We start from the raw sequence: 11632 nt of genomic DNA, 5'->3' as shown, positions 1-11632 counted from the left end.
CAGGATACGGTAACACCCAAATGACGCATCGCTAGCTACCTCGTATTTACACTGTCCAAGGTCCCTTCCCTCTTCGTAACTCCTTGAAAACCGCTAATATTCTCTCAACCTCCTCGACAGTGTTGTAATGAACAAGATGAGTGCGCACTGGACCACATCTAACTTTGGCTGCATGTTATCGATAAGGCTGTAGGCGTAGAAGTGACCATAGCGAATGCCAGCTTGCGAAAGAGGAACACTGACAGTGCGGATATCAAGTTCGTACTCGCCCTTCCTTTCCTATCGAAGAAACCAGCAATGTCTTTACTTTTCATCTTGTTTTGCCCAACCACGCAAAACTGACCATTAGGACCCCCAACTTGAACAACACGGACCTCCTAATTGTATTGTTTCGGATCAGTGGGGACCGATAACAACGGCTGTAATAGTAACTGTTCATCCGCTTCAAATGCATCGAAGGAGGAATCCAAATTGTTTTCAGGAGTGAGTGATAACAGGTATGGGACGACTATTGTAGCGACATATACCAGTTCGTAACTTCTGACCTTCAATTCTTCTGCGAGGACCCTGAGCGACAGAATCAACTGAATGCTCGACTTTCAGCGCTCCAAGTTCCTTTGCTCGTTTCCGTAAAGCTGTTACAATCTCTTCTACTGGTGTAACGGAGCCTGAAATATTGGATTAGGCAGTAACGGGACAAGGCGCGTTTTGGCAAAAGTGAGAGAGAGCAGGTTATTTGCGCTATAACCCAATGGATATGGTTTCGAGTTAGGTGCCGTGCGCCAATATTTCACAACTACCCCATGCGTTCCGCTAAGTGCTTCCAGGGTCCGCAGTTTGGGTCTGATTTAGCCTGGTGCTCTTCGGTGATAATAAACTCGTCTCCCGGTTTAATGCCGCTGTCCAAAGCCCGCGCGATATTTTCAAAGACCAGCTAGTAGAACTGGGGCCGAAGCTGACTTCGTCCACCGAAGCACCATTAATCAGCATGACGGCAGCCTTCAATCCCTCTGCAACTCTGGGGTTACTTTGTACACCGACGGAGTAGTCCGCTCTGAGTTGCATATCGGTGTTTGGGACGTAATCGACAATCTGGTCTAGAATTTCTCCCCACGAATACATACCCAGATCTCAGGCCCGACGGAAAAGTAGCACGACCTTTTGCATCAGGAAAGTTACATCTAGTCTGCTTCGTCTGATACAGTCAGCTGCAGACAATTCAGACAATCCAGATGTCTGACACTAGATAACTGAATGGTGTGCCAAGAGTTCAAATGAATTGAATTAAAGTTTGTCAGACTAAATCAGATGGATCAGACAAGCAGGCTACTTGTAACTTTGCTGATGTGTGGAGGTCCATGCTCATGGTGGTGCACTGCAGGCAGGACATATGTGATATTTGATAAACAGGACTCAGACACAGCCTCCTATTCCTTTTGTGAGTGTACCGCAAGTGGGACGGGTTGATAATACATATCTGTACGCTACACGGGTACAGGTGGGGTGTCACCCTAGGGGCCCATCCAGGTGAGATTTATAACTCGACCATAGAAAGATCGTGACCACCAACTCCTTCCATACGGATTAAGATGACAAGACTCACAGAGGCCAGCAGGTCTCTGTGAGAAACATCCAATCTGTCTGATCCTGCAGCATTTTTCTTTTGTGTATGTAATTCGGTCCGGCTCGAGAATGGACTTGACGGGACGTAAGCCCACCGGCTGAGACTTGGAATGAGCGAAGCACATTTTTAGTACGTATAGATCTGTCGTTATCTGCATCCTCGATTGCGTACAGAAAAAAACTCGCTTCGAATCCACTGAAGGAAATTCTAAATTGTGCTGCATATGTATTGTGAGAGGAACCAGGGCACGTGATCGTTACCTCTGCCACCAACGACGATTATAATAACTGGTAGTCCCCGCCACTGAGTGCGACATGGCATGCTCCCTCAATGACTTGGTTAATTCACAGAACCAGCTGATCCAGGAGGCTGCATTGACCCTGCCACATGAATTCTCGAAATGCACGTATAGTTTGGGGCCAATTAAACAAGCTGTGCATCTCTGCCTGACCTGCGCGGTTCCGCGTGGGATATGCTCCTCCTGCTCTATAGCATGCCACACGGACCACGAACAAGTGGAACTGTTCCCTAAGCGCGATTTTCGCTGCGATTGCCCTACTACCGCGATTCCTCATACATGTACATTCCACAAGTGCCTCAGAGAGGAGAACACGACCAACAAATACGATCATAACTTCCGCGGCGTTTTTTGCAGGTGTTCCAGGCCCTATGATCCAAAAACAGAACTGGAGACGATGATTCAGTGCATTTCATGCGAGGTTCCATTTTCATATTACACACCGGACCCTCTGGCTGAGTCTTCTCTCAGGATTGGTTTCACGAGTCTTGTCTCAATCTGAGGGAGCGTCCCCATCCAGACGTTTTCCCCGACCCTGACCCTACATCTGCATCTCCTGATGCTCAGGGTGACGACGACGACGACTCAGATGCGTCTTCCAATGGATTGCCTCCCCCGTTGATTTCTGCGGAGGACTATGATGTCTTTGTCTGCTATGAATGCGTGACCAAGATTAATACGCTCCGTCGATACGCAGGCACAAAGGGCGTCATTATGGTGGTGCGCGATGACGAGAGTGGTCCTTGGAAGGCAGTTGATGGCGATATTTTATTGGCCGCCTCGCGGAACCACACCAACAATGACTTGCCGCCCGAAGTCGATGATTCGGAGTCACCGACTACTTTCAGGCAGCGTTTCTCATCTCCACCGACACAAGGCGAGGAACGCGCAGCAAAACGACGAAAGATATCCAACGCTTCAGCTTCATGCTGTCTGGCTCCATCAGCTAGCTCGATCGCCAAAGCTATATTTGAGCGCAAACCGCAGGGTTCAAGGGTATCAGAGTCTCCTATAGGCACTGGTGATATTTTTTTGACTGAGGGATGGCGTCAGAGGTGGTGCCGGTGCGATCAGGTGAACTTGTCCCACTCATGGCAGAGGGTAATATGTTAAATTAATATTTCCCCTCAAGTGCTTGCCATCCTTCCAAGCACATCCTTACCTGCTCGAAGAAGAAGAGATGTATGAACCCCCGGAAGACCCCGATTCTGGTATGTGTTATTCCAGAGCACCCAATTTTTGATTCAATTTGTCCATCAAGGGTTGTCGTTGGAAGAGCTGGGAATGAGAGCCCTTGCACGTATACCACGAGATCGTGCCATCGATGGTATACATGCCTTTAATGATATGCGGTATGTGACTCGCTGCTCGCAACCCTTTCGTTTTTAATTACCTGTCTTTCAAACCTCGTAGGGACGAACTGATGGAATATTTGCGACCCTTTGCTCAGGAAGGAAAGGTTGTGGAAGCTGTAGACGTTAACCACTTTTTCCAGAGACTTCTGGAGAGCCGGCAAACTCGAAATTAGCTCGTACCTTTCAGCGATTCCTTTCCTGCTCCGGCGCTTGTTTTAGCGACGGCATCTGCTGGGAATTTCGACGCGCATTTGTCTCTTTATTTCCACTTCTGTGTCAAGCTTGAAACAGACGGACAATAGGTTTGGACGTTCTTTATGGCATCAGCGCCGACCAAAATCTCACTTGAATTCTCGAAACTTCTGTGCCTTTTCTGTAACTTGGTATCACTTGGCGACACCAAAGGCCACCTCTGGAAAGTTGGGCCCAGCATTCGACCCATTTTTTTGGGCCGATGTAAAAATAGTTCGCAACGTGAAGCTGACCTTTTTGTTGTACGCTGGCTGTCATCCTTTACCTCAGGCCACGATGAGTTCCCCGATCAATTGAGCACCACGGCCAAAGAACAACCCGTAGTTGGAAGCCACCATGTTTTGTTCCTCAATCAGCTTCCGTGGTCCTTGGCGATGTCAACACGCATGCGTTTTACTGTGCACTCCTGACAAAACATGGGCAACTACTGATGTCATATCAAGTGGCGAGATATCGCTCCTAGCGTTCGTGAGAGATCTTATGTGCTCCAGTAAGTCAACGTGCTTCACTCGAGGCCTTGGGTGCCCGGCTAGATCTAGGTTACGCTCGCCCGTGATCAATCTCCTAAGCGCACTTATGTTGACAGGTACTAGCACGAATTTCGGTCGAGGCCTCTGCTACTCGAATATCCGGTTTCAAGTCGATTTAACAATGAAGACCCCAAACGTGTCGCAGTGGCAGCCAATATACACATCTGACCACGTTCTCCACCTTTGACCTTTGACCACGAGGCCAGCAGATGGCGAACGCTTACACACGGACTATCGTATCTCGCGAGAGATCAATAACTGAACACAGTACATGAAGGCCTTGGCGGTATTATCAGTCTTTTCCCAGGCGTTTCTGCCATTTCAACTGAAACTGTAATGCGCCCACACTCATCAGTACTTGAATGTCGACCGCAGAGAAACTGGGCGGCCACCTGTTTTTGACTGGTGCTAGCGATAGCAGATACATGATGGAAAGAGTCTGGCTGCAGCCATTTCTGTGCATGTCTCCTTATCACCGCAGTGTTTCTTATCTCCTTTCGTCACTGGTGCTTCTGACACGCAGACCCTGGACTGATAACCTCGCTACCACGTGCAAAAGGGGATGACTCAGTGCGGCTGGATAGCTACACAATGCTCTGCTGTACTGGTGTCCTCCTGGTTGATATGGACAAGTTAACCTGAGATCTGAGTGTTTTCCGCATTACAGACGCACGAATTCTGCGTGCTGGAAGGGTCCCCTGCCACATATATTGCGATATCTTATGGTCACCCTGACTTTTTCGTGTAAAGGCAAGTCCTCACATTATGGCGGACAGGGAACGCCGTTAAGGGAAGCTGCCATCGTACCCCTCTCCCTGAAAAAAAAACAACCTGCATCAAGTACTTATGAAATGACCCTGATACCTGGATGTGGTTTTGGGACGTACTGTCGACGTCTGTGGTGTTCGTAACTTCGTAATGACTGTACGATGCATGCACGATTCACAGAATGATAAGTAGTATATCGCTATACGGGAATGTCCACGGACAGTGACCCTGAAGGTGCATAAAATGTAATACAGTGGGAATACAAAAATGCACAAGGGTATGAGGTGGGAACGAGAAAAATCATTACAATACACACATAGCGAGAGAAACAAGGGATACGCAGGCTTGGGAATGTGGCACTGGGTACTAGGTGTCACTGAAGATTGAGAAGGCAAAGAAAGTGGCAATGGGGGACAGCCGTTCTCTGCGGTAAAACGCGTGCAATATAACATCCAGTTCCCACACTGAGCTTTCGCGGGGACTAACGAGTAAGGACAGAACAAACCTACAGCATGGCTTGCACCTGGTCCATTGATTTGGGTACCGCATTCCCAACATAGACGGGCATAGCGCCTACGTACTCTTTCCACGCCATGTCGGAAACTATAGGCGCAGAAACGTATCCCTCGATCTGGAGATCGTCGAGGTAGCTCTCTAAGTGGGGCATTGCGGCAGTCACCGCTCTGTCTTCACGCATACGTTGCGCAAGGCGGGTTAGGCCAGCGTTTTCAGAGTACCAGGCTGGATCCCTTCGGATCACCGCGCACTCGTACACGTCCAGGATCGGTCTCGGGAGGCCGCTGTGAAGAGCGGCAGAGTAGGCCATAGCGTGACCGATGGCTTCGATAGTGGACTCCGCTTGCGGGAGGACGATAGAATTAAAGGCTTCGCTGCGGTGTCCGTCCGGTATTTGGCGAAGTAAAGCACGGTTCTCATCCAAGATCGAGTGTGCGTGTTGCGCAAGCAGCGACTCTGAGGGATCAGGGATGGCTATGTGATATCTCTGTAGCACCAACTCGGAGAACAACCGAATACACAAGGTGAGGACATCCCCTTCGGCGATGATGACACCTTTCCCGTCGTTCTGACATGTGAAGGATGTTCAACAGAATCGAGTATGGCAGAAAGAACATTACCCACCTCGATGCGGGCCATGTAATTGTGTTCGAATGTGCCTTGTGCACCACAACGCTCCGCAACCTCTGGTACACAGCGTTGGAAATGGCGGCAGGCGGTGGTCTTCACGATGACGGCTATGCCATGTCGAACTCGCGGATCAAGTGACTTGTCCATCGTTTGTGGAATAGCGATATGATACCAGTTACTCATTACACGGCCAACGGCTGTTGCGTGAATGATCGGCCATTGTTGTGTTCTGAATGATATGATGGGTAAATGGCTTTCCCCCTTGCCCGTTATGCACCGATGTATGGAGTATTTTCCTGCAATGTAAGCGGCAGCTTTGATGGAGGATATCCATGGGGCGGTAACAGCCATTGTCCCGTAGGGAATGCGCCATACTTCATTCCACCAAGCCTGCAGTGGGAATTCAGGTAGAGAGTAGTCATCGAGCTTCGATGCCACAAGGGCCGTGTGGGGAACCAGCACGTTGTTGAAGCGAGTGATGGAGAAATCAAGCGGGGATGTTCCTGGACGGGGACCCAGCCGAATGGACTCTACTCCTTTGTACATCTCTTGTTCATTACAAATCGGAACGACGAAGAAGCGAGGGCCGCGGTCTTCTCCGTCAAAAATGAGCCTTGCCATTACTAAAGCGACCTTCGGGATACCGAAGGCGGGCGTAGAAGCCGGCATAAACCTATTTGCAGTTGGTAGTTCGCCTTCTTCTCTCAAAATAGATAAAACTAATCGCTTACTTGGAAGCCTCTTCGCGTGGTGTATTGATGACGAACCCTCCTTGAGTTTTAGTGGCTGTCGTCTCGATGTTAAACGCATCAAGGCCGTGACCCCTCTCAGTCAGCAGGTAAATACCAACTGTCTCGAACCGCAAGAGGCGATTAACGAGCTCCCTGAAGTCAGGGCGTTGCTTTAAATGACGGGATAGAGTCCCGATGGTAAGGCCGACGTGAGCGGCTAAAATAGTGAACATGGCAGTATCTAGGGACATTATGGGGTCGGTCATCATGGACCAATATCTGTGCGAGCAGACTTGTATGTCGGTAACCGACAAATCTTGGCACGAAATGAGACTCTAGAACAGCTATAACAGGGGAACATACCGTAGGTCTGCATGAGCAACCTTGCTCTCTTGTAGGACAGTGATACGCGTTCATCGACAGAGAGGAATTCCGTCCTGGTGGTAAAGAGAGGATGATAGTTGAGTGGCTTGGGCATGTTCTGCGTGAGCGATGAATGCGTTGGGAAACTGGGAAGATCTGAGCCCTTTTATAGGTGTCGATCATGGCTTGGAGGTGCAGATGGTGCTTCCTGACTATTCAGAGAAGATCGGAGGCGCGAAGAGGGAGGTGGCCTAAATCATAGCCCTGTCAAGTGATATCGAGAGTAACTTTGACGGGCTTCCAGATCGAGACGACATAATCTCTAACTGACGTCTTTGTCGTAAGGATCGAAAGGGAAAGAAAGTATAAGTGCCAGGGACCAGCTTCGTACGCATTTGGGAGAAAGCCAGCTGGAAAAACGCTTCCTATAGAAGCGAGGCCAATCCTGCACAGATAAGTTCAAGTGTAATATTTTCCTGTTACGTTGGTACGATGCTGTGGAGCTCACTATTGACCCGTGGGTAAGAATATACTTGCCGCAGGGCAGAAACTAGGCAACTTACACGCGGATTGAAGCTGTACTATCGAGCTAGTCCCGCGAAAGTTACAGACACGCGAGCCGCCAGAACTTTTGGGCGAGAGGAAATTGATCGAAATCCTCTCACACTACTAAACCCTGCGCAATTTTGATGAATGGCGAATGGACCAGTTCATCTCAATACCCGGACTTTTCTGCCACTGGACAATTCGTCCAAGTTCCACTGGCTAGCATGTAAGCTGCCATCGCTCGATTGATCACGGCCAGAGATGTTTCATTATACCGCGTTGGGGATGTATGAGGACACTGATGAGAAAAGAAGGCCGGTCCACTAATGGGCCATATTACTCCACTGACTAACAGGACTTCCAAGAACCACTTACTGACGATCATCCATCCTGTCAACTCAAATTTTTTGCAGTGCCGTGCCAATGCACGAAGATCGTCAATATGTGGCTGACGTCGTTTATGCCTCAGTGGGGCGCTATATTACACTGCCCTCAAGCACAGAATCACGGGAGTTCTGTTATCTAGTAGGTGGATACAACAGACATTCTTGACACCAAGCTTTTCTAGGCTGTACGACAACACACTAAGATCCCAATAGCAAGAAGGCAGTCATTGCAAGCGACTTTTCGGCTCGCCTCGGTGGTGTGCTTGACAGATCGGCGGCTGCTGCATGCGCAGCCTGGCCGGCCTCCGCTCATAGCGTGTTCTCAGACCAATATAGTGTGTGTCTTTGTATTCGTAAGTTTTAGTGTGTCCTCCGCGGAAGTCATCTGTTCAGACCCGTGACGGGGTGGTCATTTACATTACAGGTTACATCGTGCCCACCAGAGGTATGAGTCTCGCGTAGGATATGTGTACATTTACGTGTCAGATATAATATTGTTGTACTTAACCCTTAGAATCGGGCTTCCTCGGTCGTTGATAGAATGAATTGCTGTTACGGCCCGGGATATCTCACACCGGTTCGCTGGAGTTTCGCCAGGCCATGGGTTTTCATTATTGAATTTCATTAATTTGTTACTGTGTGAAACACCAGTTCGCCACACTTTTCGTGAGAACATGCATGCATGGGTGGTTCTCCGATCACAACCGTGCTGCAAGGGTCGTGGCCTACTAGGGCCTACCCCACACCATATGGCCTCAAGGACTGGTGTCAAGCCTTTCGCGTTTATGCCAAATTAATGCAAGTAACGTCAAAGACACCGAGATCCGGTACTATCTGGTCATACGATTCAGCAGCCGGGCGATCTCTCTGGATGCCCATGGCCTCGACGGGTAATTCGAACAGCCTGCGAAACTTTAAGGGAAACCGGAGGAAGCCGGCTATACTTGCTTACGTTGGTACTCTAACGGTGGGTTAGTTTGGCCAGCCTGAGAAGGACAAGATGCGGGTTCACTCTGTCGGCGCGCGTGCTGCCTCGTGTAAATTTCTGATCGTGAGGGGGCCCGAAGAGAAGCTGCATTGCTGATGTGAAAAGTCCCTAAGTACTGACCCGTGTCAGCCCATCTGCCTCAGCCGCATTCCTCTCCTCCATCATGGCTGCCACTCCGTGTACGAGTGACGATTCCAAGCCCGAGCAGTTGCCCTCAGTGGGCAAAAGTTCTTACGACGCTATGACCGGATCCGCCCCAGAGGCTCCCGCTCCAGCTCTCCCTGAGTTCCCAGAGGGTGGTCGGCAAGCTTGGCTAACCGTGCTTGGAGGGTGAGGGACATGTCTTTCAGTCTCCAGAAAAATTGATTTTCAAGCGAAACGTAGATTCCTGATATTGTTTTGCACTTTCGGTACAGTGCAATCTTTTGGGGTGTATCAGGATTACTATTCAGTAGGCATATAAGCAATCATCCACGGGCTCAGTTTATTTGACGATGTGTCTTCCAGCGGGTCCTCCTGAGTGAACGCACCGCTTCAGACATCAGTTGGATCGGTTCTATGCAGACGTTCCTCCTCTTTGCCGGAGGTCTTCCAACTGGAAAGCTGTTTGATGACGGATACTTTCATCACTGTCTCGCCTTTGGATCATTAATATATCTATTCTCGTGAGTTTCCCGCTGATCTGCGGATGGCATTGCGGTGACCCTGCTAATGTGTGTAGCATTTTCATGTTATCCCTTGTCCAACCAGGCCAGTACTATCAAGTGTTTCTCGCCCAGGGCGTTGGCTTGGGAATAGGAATGGGAATTGATCATGCTTCCTGCGCTTTCTGTAACTTCTCATTACTTCCGTCGGCGTCGGGCAGTTGCCATGGGGGTGGTCATAGCAGGTGGGCGCATTACTGATAAATGCATCGAGTGCTTCATATTGCTCCTTCAGGTTCTTCGACAGGGGCAGTGGTTTTCTCCATTTTGCTCAACAACCTGTTTAACGGGAAGGTTGGCTTCCCTTGGGGGGTCAGGTCTGTAGTATTTATAACTTGCTGGGGGCGGAGCTGATAATTGTTCTTCAGGACTGCGGCGTTTATCGACCTTGTATTTCTTCTCACGGCAAACCTTGTGATGAAAACTCGACTGCCTAGTCGTAGAGAGAGACCAAATGCCAAGCCAATTAATATTCGAGCCGTCCTATCTGATGGGGGATATTGGCTTTGCATTATTGGGTGGGCTTGAACTTAACACTGCTTAACTACTTTGGTCTCACCGGCTGTTAGTGCGGCATTGGTGTTTTGGGGTCTCTTCGTGCCATGTATGTCAGGCTGCGGTGAGCTCATGTCACAGTATTAACATTATCCAGTCTTCTACTTGCAAGTGTTTGCTGAGCTGCACGGTCTCCCCAAGAGCCTTGCCTTTTACGCTGTAAGCATGCTCCACAGCGCCTGATAGTTTCGCACTGCTGACGATAAATCTAGATCCCTATTATGAATGCGTCTTCGTTGTTCGGAAGGACGATACCTAATTTTCTCGGAGACTACTTCGGACCCTTTAACAGTAGGTCACCTCGGTACCGTAGGGGTTAATGAACAGACGTACCTACTCACCGTGATTCTGCAGTTATGATCCCATGCACGATTATTTCGGGGGGTCTCATCTACCTCATGTTCGCGGCAACGGGTGTGGCTGGCACGGTTGTCTTCGGTATTTTGTATGGCTTCTTCTCAGGAGGATGTAAGTATTCCGTTTGGATAAGCCCCTGCATATGCGGATACATGATCCCTGTCATTCAGTTATCTCGATCATAACGCCAGCCGTGGCTTCTTTCTCCCGAGACTTAAACGAAATTGGGTACGTCTTTCGTTTTAAAGAGGTCGGAAAAGCTGATGGTCGGGATGTGGAATGCGTATAGGACTCGCATCGGCATTGCATGCTTCGTGATTGGGTTCGCGCTGCTTACAGGGACTCCGATCGCGGGTGCGCTCGTGCAACAAAATCACAATGGACCCTATATCTGGTGGCGCCCGCTCGTCTTTGCCTCGGTACGTCCGTTAATTTCAATATGTGAAATGACCTAATTCGGCACGCACCAAGATCGTTGTGCTTGCTGGCACAGTGTGTCTCATCGCCTCGAGACAGATACTATCCAAGCGGAAGTCCACTCACATTCTTTAATGATCGAACGAATTCGGCATGACGTTGATGGTTCTGAGATGGTGATATCTGATCTAGTGACTCCTGTAATGTTAAGATAGCGGACCCAGGGGCCGTCTTCCACACGGCTTCAGGGGCGTGAAAGCGAAAGTACTTACTGGATCATGCATTCCAAGTAAAAGTTGTACAGTAGCATAACTCGATGCTCTTTGAAATGCATTCTACCAGTAACACAATTGACAAACTTTCAGGAGGGCGTGCTGGATGTGTTGCTACTTACTAGGATGGGTATGGCGCGACACTGTTTCTTGGCCCCATCTGATCGGAGACGCGTGTGATGATGCTCATGAAATGTCCAGATATGCAGTTACACATATAGTCATCCGACAAATTATTAACTGGCAAGCCTCAAGGGTCAAGCTGAAGTACGTAAACTTAAACGTCATACAAGGTTGCTGAGCATTGTGCCCGTCCAACGGTTCCGGTTAGGTGTGCGCT

At 49.3% G+C, this 11632-nt stretch overlaps 4 protein-coding genes across 4 annotated transcripts; 2 read left to right on the top strand and 2 right to left on the bottom strand.

The window, feature by feature from the left end:
• Positions 1 to 37: 37 nt before the first annotated feature.
• Positions 38 to 853, bottom strand: F5J12DRAFT_836417 (uncharacterized protein). Its single transcript, XM_051745974.1, has 4 exons — positions 564 to 853; positions 350 to 497; positions 194 to 257; positions 38 to 140 (listed from the first exon to the last, which is right to left on the bottom strand). Exons 2-4 carry the CDS (start codon positions 452 to 454, stop codon positions 94 to 96), a joined length of 216 nt encoding a protein of 71 aa, XP_051599122.1. The 5' UTR covers positions 455 to 497; positions 564 to 853; the 3' UTR covers positions 38 to 93.
• A 1085-nt stretch (positions 854 to 1938) lies between these two features.
• Positions 1939 to 3450, top strand: F5J12DRAFT_722238 (uncharacterized protein; the record flags this gene model as incomplete). Its single annotated transcript, XM_051741359.1, has 5 exons — positions 1939 to 2343; positions 2394 to 2996; positions 3055 to 3133; positions 3184 to 3274; positions 3336 to 3450. The coding sequence occupies 5 exons, from the start codon at positions 1939 to 1941 to the stop codon at positions 3448 to 3450; spliced, it is 1293 nt and encodes a 430-aa protein (XP_051599121.1).
• Positions 3451 to 4979: 1529 nt separating this feature from the next.
• On the bottom strand, positions 4980 to 7531 carry F5J12DRAFT_836399 (acyl-CoA oxidase). The gene is made up of 4 exons (XM_051745973.1): positions 7068 to 7531; positions 6705 to 7020; positions 5968 to 6646; positions 4980 to 5911 (listed from the first exon to the last, which is right to left on the bottom strand). Exons 1-4 carry the CDS (start codon positions 7180 to 7182, stop codon positions 5333 to 5335), a joined length of 1689 nt encoding a protein of 562 aa, XP_051599120.1. The 5' UTR covers positions 7183 to 7531; the 3' UTR covers positions 4980 to 5332.
• A 1135-nt stretch (positions 7532 to 8666) lies between these two features.
• Positions 8667 to 11405, top strand: F5J12DRAFT_836392 (MFS general substrate transporter). Its single transcript, XM_051745972.1, has 14 exons — positions 8667 to 9317; positions 9372 to 9438; positions 9495 to 9652; positions 9709 to 9751; positions 9786 to 9876; positions 9927 to 10008; positions 10060 to 10209; positions 10261 to 10295; positions 10344 to 10405; positions 10459 to 10537; positions 10601 to 10714; positions 10774 to 10831; positions 10893 to 11022; positions 11075 to 11405. Exons 1-14 carry the CDS (start codon positions 9151 to 9153, stop codon positions 11153 to 11155), a joined length of 1317 nt encoding a protein of 438 aa, XP_051599119.1. The 5' UTR covers positions 8667 to 9150; the 3' UTR covers positions 11156 to 11405.
• Positions 11406 to 11632: the final 227 nt, after the last annotated feature.

The sequence above is a fragment of the Pisolithus orientalis genome (genome assembly GCF_024613125.1).
Source record: "Pisolithus orientalis strain OTSU chromosome Unknown F5J12scaffold_17, whole genome shotgun sequence".
NCBI classification, from domain to species: Eukaryota; Fungi; Basidiomycota; class Agaricomycetes; order Boletales; family Pisolithaceae; genus Pisolithus; species Pisolithus orientalis.
Note: the sequence above shows the minus strand (reverse complement) of the source record. Positions and strands in the feature narration are given on the sequence as shown.